The sequence below is a fragment of the Typopeltis vanoorti genome, chromosome 9 (genome assembly GCF_054136105.1).
Source record: "Typopeltis vanoorti isolate ZY-2024b chromosome 9, IOZ_Tvanoo_1.0, whole genome shotgun sequence".
NCBI classification, from domain to species: domain Eukaryota; kingdom Metazoa; phylum Arthropoda; class Arachnida; order Uropygi; family Thelyphonidae; genus Typopeltis; species Typopeltis vanoorti.
This window is the reverse complement of record NC_143557.1, coordinates 84,903,986-84,920,497: the sequence shown is the minus strand read 5'-3', so window position 1 is coordinate 84,920,497 and position 16,512 is coordinate 84,903,986. Positions and strand designations below refer to the sequence as shown.

Genomic DNA, 16,512 nt, shown 5'->3' with positions numbered 1-16,512 from the left:
AGAAATAGTAAAACTACTATAGGAAGTGCATAGGTGAAATTACGGAACTCTGGGATACTTTAGCAGTGATAAATAATTAGAAGAAATCACCTATCATGACGTGCAATGAATAACTAAACTGGAAACTGGCAATGCAATCAAGGAGAGGAGAGAGAATAAGATGGGAGCTTGGAAAGAAGCTCTTTATGCCAGACACAAAACAATGGCTTGGAAATTTCAGGAGTGACCACGAGTTTCTCCAAATCTTTCCATTGACTGTCCAAAACTTAGTGAGGTGAGCGAGGAATTTAAAACAGAATGAGGATGGTAGAATCAATACTGGTGATCATGTTTAATGGCTCTTCAGCTAACGAAGAAGCTGGCTGCTGATGACCTTCTCCATCACTGATGAGACAACAGGGATAAGAAAATAGGAGGATAGTCTAGGGGGTGCTTAAGGGTCAAAGCTGTATAACTGAGAGGAGACCTCCACATAGCCTTTAAAGGAATGCGGAGAACCGACCAGGGCTTCTGACCTACTGTCCAATCCTCACCTTCTCATGGTGCACCCTGTTGGGTATCTACTTGGATACTGAACGAACAAGGATGGGCTGGCAATTTGGGATTTAGCCGACCAAATTGTATTCTTAGCCTGTGTCGCTCAGTGGATGTGGCGTTTGCACACCATGGCGCTTGACCGCACGAAGGAAGACTTGGTTTCGAGTCTAGTCGGCGACTAGAGGAAATTTTTCTGAGCCTTTTTTCGACCAGTTCCCGAGTTAGTCGATCTCTGGCACGGGCAAGCAGGTTTTCCCTCCCGGAAACTCGGGTTTTTCGTGTTGTAAACTCAAGAAAATCGACCGTAGAACCCACATTATTTCAGACATTAAATATATTGTGTTAGGGTTAGGGACCATGAGATGGTGGCACATTTGAGCCATCTCTCTTCACTGTGTACTGCTTAATTAGTGATAGCCTTGGGCCATCTATCTCTGATTGGTACCAGTGGAGATTGAACTGCCCACTCAGTCTCCAAAAGTTAGATAGGGCTAAATGGCCTCGCCTACTCCCCCTATACGGGAATAAAAAGGCGTCAGCTGATTTTTTTTTTTTTTTTTTTTTTTCCGGCTGGAGCATTGCCCGGTTAAACAAGGCCCCTGTTGTTTTTGCCAGGGAACCAGGGCGAACAGCGAAAAGTCAGCTACTGGAACAAATCTGAAAACAAACCCAACTCATCACCGGAGTTAAAGATCGGTACTATCAACATAAGAAGCCTGAATGGCAAAGAAATGGAGCTAGCTGAGGAATTAGATAAGTACCAGATCGACATAACAGGGGTGACTGAAACAAATAAAGACAAAAACTGGCGATATCTTTCTGAGCAATAAATACAAAATGTTATATTTAGGCAATGACAATCAAGGAAAAGAAGGAGTAGCCGTAGTATTCAACACAAAGTACGAGGCTAATCTTCTTGAATGGCAGTCAGTCTCAAGTAGTAATGTGGGCAAATATGAGAATGGGGAACTGGACAATCAGACTTATTTGTGCCTATGGTCCCACAGAAGGTTCTACTAAGGTAGAAGTGGAGGAATTTTTTGGTGCTTTAGAAAAAGCAACTGACACAATGAAAAAGGAAAAGTTGGTCCTTGTTGGGGATCTAAATAGCAGAGTAGGAAATGATTGTGAGACATACAAAAATATTTTGGGAAAATTTGGAGAAAAGAGCAAAGCTAATAATAATGGCAAATATCTGTTGGATTTCTGCTCAGGACATCGACTGGTTGTTACTAACACCATGTTCCAACATAAAAATGTGCACAAATTCACATGGAGAGAAGAGGCTAGGAATAAGAAAAGTCTCATTGACTATGTTATTGTTGGTAGTGATGTTTTCTCTCTGGTGCAGGACACCAGAGTGTACAGAGGATTTGAAATTGGAAGTGATTACTATTTAGTCTTGAGCAGGATAAAATTGAATTTCGTATTGAAAAGAATAGCATGTAAGAAAGTTTTAAAGCGAATAAAAGTTGAACAACTCTCAGATGTGAACTGTAGACTAAAATACACAAAGATTATTGAAGAAAAAATGAAGAAGTTTGAGAACAGGAATCAAACCTTGGAGATTCAGTGACAAACTCTGAAGAAAACATTGATTGATTCTGCCAGAGAGGCATGTGGTGAGGTTGCCTGCAAGGATAAAAAAATTAGAACTCCCTGGTGGACACAGGAGTTCTAATTTTAAGTTAAAGTTAAAGAGGCAGTGAAGGAAAAGAAGAAAGCATATCAAAAGTTATTGGCAAATAAGTCAGCTTTTACTCTTACAGAATACAGAGACAAAAGTAAGAAAGCTAAACAGTGTGTAAAACTAGCTAAACAAAAGTCATGGGAGGACTTTGGCAAGAATATAGAAAATAAATATCAAGAAGGTGGCAAAATATTCTGGAGGTTGTTGAAAAAACTTAGGAATGGAGGAAAGGCATGTTGGTGAGGTTGATGCAAGGATAAAAAAATCAGAACTCCCTGGTGGACACAGGAAGTTAAAAAGGCAGTGAAGGAAAAGAAGAAAGCATATCAAAAGTTCCTGGGAAATAAGTCAGCTTTTACTCTTACAGAATACAGAGACAAAAGTAAGAAAGCTAAACAGTGTGTAAAACTAGCTAAACAAAAGTCATGGGAGGACTTTGGCAAGAATATAGAAAATAAATATCAAGAAGGTGGCAAAATATTCTGGAGGTTGTTGAAAAAACTTAGGAATGGAGGAAAGAGTGCTGTAAAAGGAGTTAGAGATGATAAAGGTGACATGAAAATGAAAGAAAAAGATATTCTTGAAGTATGGAGTAATTACTTTGAAAAACTGCTAAATGAAACAAGCAGTGACAGGCATGCAGTCAGGAATACATATCCATACTTGAAGTAGAAAAAGCCATCAAAGGCTTGAAATGTGGAAAGGCAGCAGGAGTAGATCATATTCAACCAGAAATGCTGAAGTATATGGTGGTATAAGAGTCTTGCAGTGGCTGCACTGCATAGTTCAGAACGCCTGGACAGACAGTCGAATTCCCAATGATTGGAGTAGAGCTCTCATAGTACCCATATATAAAAAGGGAAATAAAACTGAATGTGAGAATTACAGAGGTATTTCCCTATTGAGTGTTCCTGGCAGTATTCCAGTATACTTGAGAAACAGTTGAGAAGAATTGTGGAAGAAAAGCTTGGTGAAGAACAAGCTAGATTCAGACCAAATAGAGGTTGTCAGGACTAGATTTTCAGTTTACGACAAATAGTCAAGAAATCATGGAAATAAAACAAACATCTGTATTTAAGTTTTGTTGATTTGGAAAAGGCATATGACAAGGTGCCACGAGAGAAACTATTCAATACGCTACAGTTATATGGTGTCAATGGGGCATTATATCAAGCAATACTTAGTCTTTATTTGAGTTGTAAGTCAGCAGTTAGAATTGAAGGAAGTACAGGAAGATGGTTTAATGTTAAATCTGGTGTGAGACAAGGATGTACATTATCCCCTCTGTTATTCATCATCTATATGGATCACATTATGAAGGAAAGTGGTATTAAACATGATATCAAAATTGGAGATGTTAATGTCAGCTCTTTGCTTTGTGCGGATGATGTTATACTTCTAAATAAATCCGCGACAAGTCTGCAAGATTCTCTGACTAAATTGAATAGCTGTTGTAATAGATATGGTATGAAGGTCAGCATTAAAAAGACAAAGACAATGAAAATAGGCAGAAACATTGAAAATATCAACTGCACTGTGAATGAAGAACTTATAGAGCAGGTAAAACATTTGAGCTACTTAGGCACGATTTTTAGTGAAAATGGTAAATTAAATATGGAAATAGACAACAGAATCAACAAAGCTGGTATGGTAGGAAGTTAAATGAATAAATTCATATGGAATAAAGAGAAATTAGTCGGAACACTAAATTAGCTGTATACAAGACAGTGTTCAAACCAGTTTTAACTTATGGATCTGAGAGCTGGGTCAGAAGTAAATCACTTGACCAAAGACTAGAGACTGCAGATATGAGAGTTCTGAGAAAGATTATCGGTGTGAACAGATGGCATCAATGGCAATATCATATTAAAAATGAGGATATTAGGTTAGAACTTGACATTGTCAACATCCAGGAATGCGTTAGCAGAGCTAATCTCAGGTGGTATGGTCACTTAAACAGAATGGGCGAAGAAAGATTAGTAAAACAAGTGTTCTCTGCCAGGTTGGCTGCAAAACGACCCAGAGGAAGACCAAGATATAGGTGGATTGATATGGTACCAAATGCCTTAGACGATAGAAATATAAGATCTGATAAGGTTGGAGTCTTGACAAGTAACAGACTGATTTGGAGGAAAATTGTAGATAGGAAGTTAGTAATGGTGTAATTTTTTTTCATGCAGTAATATCATATCCTGTACACCTCTTGAGGATACATGGCAGGAATTTGATGATGATGATGATGATGAGGATAGTCTAATGGCTGACTTCCATATCCCTTTTTAAGGACAAGCTGTATAAAAGCTTGCTTCTATGCTGTTTGGGTAGATGCCAAACAAGGCTAACAGTGTATGTGTGTACACACACACACACAGATATATATATATACAGGACAGTGATCAAACCAGTTTTAACCTTTACCAATCTGATAGTAGAATTATATATAAAACAGCTGATGAGACAGCAGATGGATTTTTGAGAATAATTAGAAAAGTAAAGGTGCCATTTTAATGTCAGGCCAAATGCCATTTTTCCTCATAACGTGATCCATATAGATGATCTATCTATAACAGTGGAGACAGTGTGCATAATTTTCCTCATAACGTGATCCATATAGATGATCTATCTATAACAGTGGAGACAGTGTGCATCTTTGTCTTACACTTGATTTTGCAAATCATCCTCTAATCTCTCTTTCAATTTGAATACAGACTATAGAAAACATCGTCAAAAAAGTGAAATGCAGAAACATGGCTGGAGTAGATGATAATTTGACTAGAAATGCTCAAATATACAGATTTAAAGTTTTAAAGTGACTACACTGCATAATTCAGAAAACCTAGTCAGAGGTTCAAATTCTGGGTGATTGCAGTAGTGCACTCATAAACCGTCCATAAAAAGTGAAATAAAACTGAATATGAGAATTAGAGGGGTATTTCCCAACTGAATGTTCCTGGTAGATTTACACAAGTATACTAGAGAATAAACTAAGAAAACCTCTGGAAGGAAAGCGAGAAGAAAAATTGAATTCAGACCAAATAGAGATTGTCAGGATCAAATTTCCACTTTAATACAAATAGTAGAGAATTTATGGGAATATAACAATGATATGTATTTAAGTTTTGTAGATAAGAAAATGGAATATGACAAAGTGTCAAAAGAAAAGCTGTTCCAAATGCTATAGTTTATATGGTGTAAATGGGTCATTATATCAAGTAATACTTAGTCTATATTTGAGTTGAAGGTTAGCAGTTAGAATTGAAAGAGGTACAGGAAGATGGTTTGATTCATTTTAGAAGTTATGGACTTTACAACCGTGTTATAAATAACTATTTTAATTTCCCGATGTTTCGACCTTCACATTAAGGTCATCTTCTGGAGTATACACAAATATACAAGGACAAGCTGAGTTACATCTCTCACAGTATGCTAACGAGACAATGATTTGATCAAAGGTTATTCTACTGGCATGACCTCTAGTGAAAAAAAAAAAAAATATATATATATATATACAGGGTGTTCGGGATAAATTTGACATATTTATAATTAATTATATTTTTCCGTAAGTTACATGTATTAACACACACTTCTCTTCATTTAAAAGTTTGGACCCTTCTTCATTCATATACAAGATGTCAGAAAGGATGGATAGCTGGAACCCACCTGAATCATGGAAGAGAATAACTTGTATCATGATGATTCGTGCCCGCCATCAAAATAAGGATATTACGACTGCTGCCCAATGCTCCCTGAATACAGTAAAAACAATCAGGCATGAACTAGAGACTTGCAATGGTGACTACGAGGATGTAGCAAGAAGAAAGATCCCTAGCAGACGATCTGATTGCGTTCGTACAGCAGAATTCCTCGCAAATCTGCAGGAACAGGTGTTGAAGAACCCTGGCATTGGAATTCGGGCTTTGTTCGTGGAGTTGCTAACTGTAGTCAAGCCCTGGATAACAAGGGTAGCCAATGGTAGGCCGTATGTATGGCAGCAGGATTCGGCCCCTTGCCACACCTCTGGGAAAAGTCAAAAATGGTTGTCTGAAAATTTCTACGACTTCACCAGTCCAAATGTTTGGCCTCCAAACTCCCCAGACCTTAACCCCATGGATTATTTTGTATGCGGCGCAGTTGAAAAAGACACCAATCGCACTTCCAGTAATACAAAAGCCCAGTTAATGGATAAAATTAAAACAGTTTTTGCGGCCCTTCCCAGGGAGACTGTAGCATCAGCTTGTTCGAGGTTCCGAAGCAGAATTGAAGCTGTGATCGATGCTAATGGTGGTTATTTTGAGTAAATCTTGTTGATAGTATTGTAATTAACTCTGCCTGTAATGTTTTTTTGTCAATTCATTAAATTTAATAGATACAAAGAAGATTTTCTTTTTCCTTACGAAACTGTCAAATTTATCCCGAACACCCTGTATATATATGGAAAAAAAAATTAAAAAATTAATTAGAAACTACATCAAAGCTATATCCTATTTAAGATAACATCAAAGAAACATTCTTTCATATAGATAGTTTTCTTACAGCAATGATGTCCTGATTTAACATGACAAATGTTACATTAGATTTAAGAGTCTGGATTATCTACAGTCCTGTTTATGGTTAACTCTTAGGGAGAAAGGTTCTGTGGTTAGAATATGTGCCTTTCATATGCTTGGGATTTTTAGACCATCATTATTGTTAAGATTAGGGTGGTTGATAAGAATCTCACAGGCTTCCTTAAATTTACATTCAGATCATGTTTTGGTGTGATGTAAACAACTGGTTCTTTTCCAGTCAATTCTATGCAAAGTGTTCAGGGCATGATCAGAAAGTCCAGCTTCACCACAGTTATTTAATATGTCGTTTATGTTCCTTTTTGTCTGATAGGAATTGTGCATTCTGTTTCTCCTATATATATATATATATATATATATATATATATATATATATATATATATATATGGTAGATTACAGGTTCAATAAATGCAGTATACTCCAGGGAGGGAGTGGGTCTTTGGATGAGTTGAGTAAGCTTTTTTGATTTTGTAGGAGGTTTAAAGGTGGCTTTAAGGTTGTATTTCTGTAGTATTCTGTTTATTTTATCTGATGTTCCTTTAATGTATGGCATGGTAATAGTTTTATTGTGGTCTAGTTTATCTTTGTTTTTTAGTGATGTCTCGTAGAAAATTTTGTTGATAGTGTTTTGGCTGTAACCATTTTTTAGAAAAGTATTGCTGATAACTTTAAATTCGTCTTTAAGCCTTGTTCATTGCAACAAATTTTCAAAGCCGTTTTTTAGAGTACTAATGACACCTAGTTTTTGTGTTGGGTGGTGGTAGGAGTTTATGTGTATATATTGGCCAGTATGTGTCAGTTTCCAGTAAACAGTGAAGGAAAGACTGCCAAAAGGAAGATGTGTGACAAGTGTATCTAGAAACGGAAATGTGCTCTGTTTTTCAATCTCAATTGTGAATTGTATGAGTTTGTGTTGTTTGTTTAGGTGACTGAGGAAAGTGGCTAATGTCTGGCAGTTATGAGGCCAGATAGCAAAAACATTGTCAACGTATCTAAGCCAGACTTCAAGTTTTAAAGGAGAGGAATCTAGAGCACGTTGCTCAAAATATTCCATATAAAAGTTAGCAATTTTAGGGGGGAGGGGAATAATAGCGAGCCCATGGCTGTATCTTCTTTTTGTAGGTAGAAAGCGTTTTGCCACACAAAATAACCAGAATGTAATACATGTACAAAGAGCACCGTGATATCTGGAAATCTGGAGGAAATCTGACGTTGTTTTCACTATCTGGTCCCATGGCTGCCAGACATTAGACACTTTCCTCAGCCACCTAAACAAACAACATAAATGCATACAGTTCACAAATGAGAATGAAAAGCAGAACACACTTCTGTTTCTAGATACACTTGTCACACGTCTTCCTTCTGGCAGTCTTTCCTTCACTCTTTACCAGAGACCAACACATACTGGCCAATATGTACAGATAAACTCCTAGCGCCAACCAACACAAAAACTTAAGTGTCATTAACATAAAAAACAGGGCTTTGATGATTTGCTGCAATGAACAATCACTTAAAGACAAATTTAAAGTTATCAGCAATACTTTCCTAAAAAATGGTTACAGCCAAAATACTATTAACAAAATTCTCTACAAGACCTCACTAAAAAACAAAGATAAACTAGACCACAATAAAAACTATAACCATTCCATACATTAAAGGGACATCAGATAAAATAAAGAGAATTGTACAGAAATACAACCTTAAAGCCACTTTTAAACCTCCTGCAAAATTAAAAAGCTTACTCAACTCATTCAAAGACCCACTTCCTTCGCTGGCCCACCCTGGAGTATACCGTATTTATTGAACCTGTAATCTACATCAATAGGGAAAACAGGATGCACAATTCCTATCAAACAAAAAAAGGAACATGAATGACACATTAAATATATTAACTACTATGGTGAAGCTGGCCTTTCTGATCATGCCCTGAACACTTTACATAGAACTGACTGGAAAAGCACCGGTTGTTTACATCACACCAAAACATGGTATGAACATAAATTTAAGGAAGTGTGTGTGCACATATTCTACCCAAGGAACCTTTCTCCCTAAGAGTTAGCCACAAACCAGACTGTAGATAATCCAGAATCTTAAATCTAATATAATATTTGTCATGTTAAATTAGGACATCATTGTTACCGTAAGAAAACCATCTATATGAGAGAATGTTTCTCTGATGTCATCTTAAATAGAATATAGCTTTGATGTAGTTTCTAATTAATTAATTAATTTTTTTCCATATATATATATTATATTTTCACCAGAGGTCATGCCAGTAGAGTAACCATTGATCAAATCATTGTCTCCTTAGCATACTGTGTGAAATGTAACTCAGCTTGTCCTTGTATATTTGTGTCTACTCCAGACGATGACCTTAATATGAAGGTCAAAATGTTGGAAAATTAAAATTGTTATTTATAGCACGGTTGTAAAGTCCATAATTTCTAAAATGAATACGGATCACCGTGTAACACTAAAAGAAAGGAAAAAGAAGATGGTTTGATGTTAAATCAGGTGTGCGGCAAATATACACACATCATCTCCATTGTTATTATCTATACAGATCATATTACGAAGGAAAGTGGTATTAAACCTGATATCGAAACAGGTGATGTTACTCTCGGATCTTTATTTTATGCAGATGATATGCTTCTAAATAAATCTAATACAAGTCTGGGAAATTCCCTGACTAAACTGAATAACTGTCACAATAAATTTTCATAATGTGGTATGAAAATCAGCAATAAAAAGACAAACTTTGAAAATAGGCAGATATATTGACAACATCAGCTGTATCCCAAAAATAACCTATAGAAAGCAAACAACAACAACAAAAAAAAAAAATAAACAGAATATGTGCATTTTTAAGTGAAAATAGCAAAATAAATATGGAAACAAACAACACAATTAGCAATGCTTGGTAGGGTAGGAACCTGGATAAATTTATATGGAATAAGAAAGAAATTAGTTAAAACACTAAATTAGCTGTGTATAAGACAGTGTTCCAACCGATTTTAACTTACGGATCTGAGAGTTTCTGAGAAAGATGAGTGGATAGAGGGCATCAATAGCAGTATCATATTAAAAATGTGAATATTGGGAAAGAACTTAACATTGTGAGCATTTTGCACTGTGTTAGCAGTGCTAATCTCAGATGGTATCGTCGCTTAAACAGAATGAGAGCAAAAGTGTTCCTTACTAGGATGGTAGAAAAAAGATCCAGGGGAAGAACAAGAACTAGGTGGACTGGTACAATATAAAATGCCTTAGAAGAAAGAAATACAAGATCTGATAATATTGGAGCTTGACAGACAAGAGATTAATTTGGAGAAAAATTGTGGATAGAAGTTAGTAACGATGCAATTTTTTCATGTAGTACTATCACAATATCCTGTATACTAATTAAAATTATAATAATGGAATTAACTCACGTAAAATATTATTTATTAATAGAATTTTTGATATCACAGGCATCTTCAGTACATGTAAAAAAGCTAGTTAAACAATAACTGACAATTCCAAAATATACTGTTAAGAATACTTGTCAGGAATCATCAATTTCCTGATATGTATCCCCAAAGGATATTCAGGATACTATGACAGTACTACATGATTAAATTTTCATTATTATTAATCTCCTATCAACAATTTTCTTCCAAATCAGTCTTATTACTTGTGAGAACTCCAATACTGTCATTCATGACTTATTTTTAACTTATTAACAACACCAAATGAACTATTTTATAAAAAGATGTCTTATTAACTTGCTTATATTTTGCTGAATTTCAAATCATCATCATCAGAGCATAACACAGCATGTATATGCTTACTCACTGTTGCATATACATGCTGTGTACTACAATATTATAATACAAACTGTAATGGACAAAAGATGTAAAGACCTATTTTGGCATCTTCCAATGTCAAAAAATTACAGCTATGTGAGAGTTGCTCCTCAGATAAGTCTCCCAAATGTTTGGCAAATTAATGCAACTATATTTGTTCAGGTTAGGAGAATTCTTCATAGCCATGGCTGACTCAAAAAATAATTTTTCGGATCTGTAATGAATTCTAAATAGCACATTAGTTTTCTTCCATCAGCAATGTGTTAGCAGCACTAATCTCAGGTAGTATGGTCACTTAAACAGAATGTGAGAAGAAATGTCAGCAAAACAGGTGCTAAATGGAAGAAATCTGATGTGCTATTTAGAAGTCATTACAGATCTGAAAGATTATTTTTTGAGTCAGCCATAGCTATGAAGAATTCTCCTAACCTGAACAAATATGATTGAATTAATTTGCCAAAAATGTGGGAGATTGTTATCTTAAGAGCAACTCCCACATAGCTGTAATTCCCCCCCCCCAATATATGGGGCATAAAAATAGGACTTTAGATCTTTTCTCATTACAACTGTATTGTTTCACTTACTCACCGTCACATACGCATCCTGTGTTGTGCTCTGATGACTGATTTGAAATTCTGCAAAATGCAAGCAAGTTAATAAAACATCTTTTTATAAAATGTTCATCTGGTGTTGTTAATACCATTAAAAATAAGTCATGAATAACTGTCAACACCTAAGCTTATCTGTTAGATCCAATAATGTCATATCTAACATTTCCAGCCTCTAAGAAACTTCTAACTGAATCAATCCACCTAGATCTTGATCTTCCTCTGGATCTGCTTTCCAGCCATCAAATATCTGCTTGGTTAACCTTGACTCACTCATTCTATTTAAGTGGATGTATCATCTTAGATTAGCTCTGCTGACACATTCTTGAATGCTAATAATGTCAAGTTCCTTTTTAATATCTTCATTTTTAATATGATTTGCCATTGATGCCCTTGGTTCACTCCCCCCAATTTTTTTCTGTGGCCTCTAGTCTTTGATCAAGCGCTTTATTTTTAACCCAACTCTCAGATCCATAACTTAAAACTGATTTGAACACTGTCTTGTATATTGCTAGTCTGGTGTTTTGGCTAATTTCTTTCTTATTTCATATAAATTTATTCATCCAGCATAACAGCTTTGCTTATTCTGTTGTCTATTTCCAGATTTAACCTGCCATCTTCACTAAAAACTGTGCCTAAATAGCTGAAATACTGTACTTGTTCTATAGGATCTCCATTCAGAATGAAGCTGAAGTTTTCTATGCTCCTGCCTATTTTCATAGTTTTGTTGATCTTTTTATGGCTGATTTTCATGCCAAATTTTTTATAGCTATTATTCAATTTAGTCAGAGAATCTTGAAGACTTGCACTAGATGTGTTCAGGAATATATCATCTGCATAATAAAGCAAAGAGCTAAGTATGACATCTCCAATTCTAATAGCAGGCCTAATGCCACTTTCTTTCATAATGTGATCCATATAGATGATGAATAAGAGTGGAGATAATGTGCATCCTTGTCTTAGCCCTGATTTTATACCAAATCATCTTCCTGTATTTTCTTCAACTTTAACTGCTGACTGACAACATAAATAGAGAATAAATATTGCTCTGTATAATGTTCTATTCACCCCATATAATTATATATTTTGAAAAGCCTTTCTTTGTGCACCTTGATGCACAACTGAAATACAGATCCTAGTCATATTCCCACAATTTCTCAACTATTTGTCTTAAATAAAAATCTGATTTTCACAACCTCTATTTGGCCTGAACCCAGCTTGTTCTTCTCCAAGTTTCTCTTCCACATTCTTTCTCGACCTCTTTTTGAAGTATGTTTGCATAAATCTCACATGAAATGCTTAGCAGACAAATTCCTCTGTAATTCTCACATTACATTACAAAGGAATTATTCTCTTTGGGAACTATGAAAGCTTTACTCCAATCATCAGGAATTCAACCTTCTGGCCAGGCCTCTGAATTAAGCAGTGTAGCCACTGCAAAACTTTTATGCTTCCATGCTTAAGATTTCTGGTCGAATATCATCTATTTCCAGCTGCTTTTCCACATTTCAAGTTTTTGATGGCTTTTTCTTCTTGAAGTACTGATATGTACTCCTACTCTTTACATTCCTCTTGAAAGTTTTCTAGTACAGTTCTGTCACTGCTTGGTAATAGTCTTTCAAAGTAATTACTCCAGCCATCTAGGATATCCTTATCTTCAGTTTTCATGTTGCCTTTAATATCTTGGGTTCCTTTTACACTATTCTTTCCTCTATTCTACAATTTACTTGTAAAAGATGCTCAACTGAAAAAACTTTCTTACATACTGTTCTTTTCAGTGTGATATCCATTTTAATCCTGCTTAGTACTAAATAATGGTCACTTCCAGTTTCAAATCCTCTAAACATCCTTGTATCCTGAACCAGCATGACGATATCGCTATCAACAATAGCATGGTCACTGAGGCTTTTCTTATTATTATTATTATTACGGGTATCTCCATGGAGTCAGTAGACTCATCGCGGGAGACCCAAACTAGCAAAACAATATCTGTCATATCTCTTCTTGAATTCATTTACAGACGAAGAGCTCACAACTAAGTCAGGCAATGAATTCCACTCATTCACCACCCTCCAGGCAAAAAACCTTGTTCTGACACCTTTGTTAACCACACTCTTCTTTAATTTCCAGAGATGACCTCTTGTTCTTCCATCACTTTCACACAGCTGAAACATTTCCCCTGCATCAATCCTATAAAAACCTTTTAGTAATTTGAATGTTTCTATCATATCCCCTCTTCTTCGCCTATCAACCAATCTCTGCAATCCACAAGCTCTCAATCTATCAATGTAGGGAGCATTTTTTATATCACTCACCAACTTGGTCACTCTTCTCTGAACCCTCTCCACAGCCTCCTCATCTCCAAGGAATCCAGGTGACCAGACCTGAGCACAGTAATCCAAATGTGGAAGTATCAATGCTTTATAAAGGGGAATAATAACCTCTTTATCTCTGGATGTCAGTGTGTTCCTCAACAACCAAGTAATCCTATGTGCAATCTTGGACACCTTAGCAATGTGTCCTCTGAACTTCATCTCCCTATCTACCAATACCCCTAAGTCCCTAGCCTCATCAATCTCTTGGAGTACCTTTCCATCGATGTAGTACACAGCTGGTAATCTTTTAATCCCAAAATGCATGACTTTACACTTTTCCACATTGAACTGACATCCATTTTCTTTTGCCCATTTTACCAGCTTATTTAAATCCTCCTGCAAACTTTCAACATCAGCTTGATTTTTTATTGCACTACACAACTTTGCATCATCAGCAAACAACTGAATATCTCCCTTTAAGCCGTTTCCTATATCATTTATATACAAATTAAACATTTATATACAAATTATTTCTTGTGTCTTCCTCCATGTAAGCTTATGCACATATTTATATTGAAACATAGTGTTGTAATGACTAGTCCATGTCCTGAGCTGAAGTCCAGTAAACACCATTATTGTTAGCTTTGTCCTTTTCTCTAAATTTTCCCCAAATGTTCCTATATGCCTGGTGGGATTCGTTTCCTGCTCTGCTGCTGAAATCTCCAACAATGATCACTTTTCCCATTTTCTTTGTGTCAGCTGCCTGCCCTTCTTTAGAAGAACCTTCTGTGGGACTACAAGCACAAATCAGTTTCATTGTCCATTTCCCCATTTTGAAGTCTGCCCACACAACTACATGAAGCTGCTTTCCAATCAAGAAGTTTATCTTCATGTTTGGTGTTAATGCTATTGCTATGCCTTCTTTCCTTGATCATTATTGCCTGAAAATAGCATCCTATACTTATTATTTAGTTAAGATCTCACCTGTTTTTGTCTTCTTTGTCTCAGTAATGCCAATTATGTCCATGTGGTACTTTTCTAATTCTTCTGCAAGTCTGATTTCCTTTCCATTAATACTCATTATTTGTTCCTATCTTCAGTTCTTCTGATGCTGGGTTTCTTCTTCTTCTAGATGTTGAGTTGGAGCTTGTTCCATTAGCTGACGTTTGCCCTGACAAAAACAGCAAGGGCCTTGTTAACTGGTCAAGGCCCCAGCTGGCATGAAATCTCATCATATTGTACAATGATGTGGATTGTGATTTAAGCCAATAGTGAACAGGATTTGGTTGGATAAGTCCCAAATTGCCAGCCCATCCTCATTCGTTCAGTACCCGGTAGATACCTACTAATGGGGCATGAAGGTGACATTAGGTCAGAAGGCCTAGTCAGTTCTCCACATTCCTGAAATGCAATGAAGCTCCCTCTCTCTTTCAAAATGGAACAATAGTATGGAGATTGGAATTTAAAGCAATGGTTGTAGATCTTGAAGCTTGGGCTTGATTATGTTTAAGCACTGTGTGGTTTGTTGAACTAGTAGATAAATGGAGCATACTATCATCAGCACAAGCTGTGGATAGGATGAGTGGTGATTAAGAGTTGGTCATTTATGTATAGGAGAAAGAGGGTAGTGCCTCTGGCCTCTCTTCTGCCACTAATGTAGGAAATGGCTGAAGAGAGAGGAAGCCATTTACCATTACTTGGAGTGATCAACCAGAGAAAAGCTGGCAATTCAATTACAGAGCATGGCAGGTGGACAAAGAATAGAAATTTGCTGAGCAGGCATCAATGCCAGATATGATGAGAAACTATGATAATGTCAAGAATGACATTATATCTTTCTCTGAACTTTCCATAGCATGTTTCTAGTAGTAGGTGGTGTCGACCAAGAGGTCACCTGTGACTATAGTTTGGTGGAATGCATAACTGGTGGACACTTATTAACTTCTAGGATCTAGATAATGGAGAAGGTGACTACTTTCTCCATTATCTTGGAAAGGATTGAAGTGACGGCAATTAATTGGTAGTTTGATGACAGACTTATCCTGTTTTGGAATAGATTGGATATATGCCTGCTTGCTTGATGATGTTATCTTGAATTCTCTGTATGTTCAGTTTGATTTTTGTTTCTACTAGCTTACTTTTTAATTTGTTTCCATTGAAACAACAATAGGGATTATGTTAAACTGGGCAACATCCAAGTCAGTATGACATTTTATCTTCTGTACCATCATCTTTTGGTTAGAATCAGTATGGAATACAATTTTTATTGGCTAAATCCTAAATAGCTAGACTTCTGTTTATTACTCAGACTAATACCTACTAGCAGGGCTATCAGAAGCTCTAGTTAATTATCTGCATTCCTTAAAACTATGTGGAGGTTTCTTCCCAGTAACTAGCTTTGACCCTAAGTGACCTCAAATGCAGTTGCTCAGATGATTGATACAAAGTGATAACTAAGTTTTATACATTTTATGAAATGTTTTCTCTTATTATCTCTTTCAAGTAACTTAAAATGTTACTAAAATGTAAAATGACTTACTACATCTGTGACTGAAGATCCTCCTTCAAGCGTTATAAAGCCAATATCTGGATCACATAAGGACTGTAGTATAGACTGCAAAATTTAATCACACTTTAGCAAAGTAAGAAAATGTGTGTGTGACAGGATCCTGTTACTGTATTCTGATAACATTGATATATTATAAAATTGTCATTCAAAATTTAAATGCTAAACAGTTCATCACTGTAAATCAATTTATATACAAAGAAGTACTTGGACAAATTTGTATTATTTAGCATTAATAAAAATAATCATATATAACTTAAAGACAAACATAATATTTCTTCAAATTCGTAAAATATGCATTCTGCCATAAATACTGGGAGGTTATAATTTCTGCACACCCCTGCGTGGCCCACAGAATTGTGTGAGCTTGGTTCCATTAGTGGCG

The 16,512-nt window shown here is 36.0% G+C and overlaps 1 protein-coding gene across 1 annotated transcript in view; it reads right to left on the bottom strand.

Annotated features, from left to right (window-relative positions):
- The window catches only part of vir (VIR_N domain-containing protein), a 630,458-nt gene that overhangs the window by 150,723 nt on the left and 463,223 nt on the right, over positions 1 to 16,512 (bottom strand). Inside the window, exon 30 of the mRNA XM_090397685.1 lies at positions 16,101 to 16,175. Coding sequence (XP_090253811.1) covers positions 16,101 to 16,175 — 75 coding nt within the window. The remainder of the gene's footprint in view (positions 1 to 16,100; positions 16,176 to 16,512) is intronic.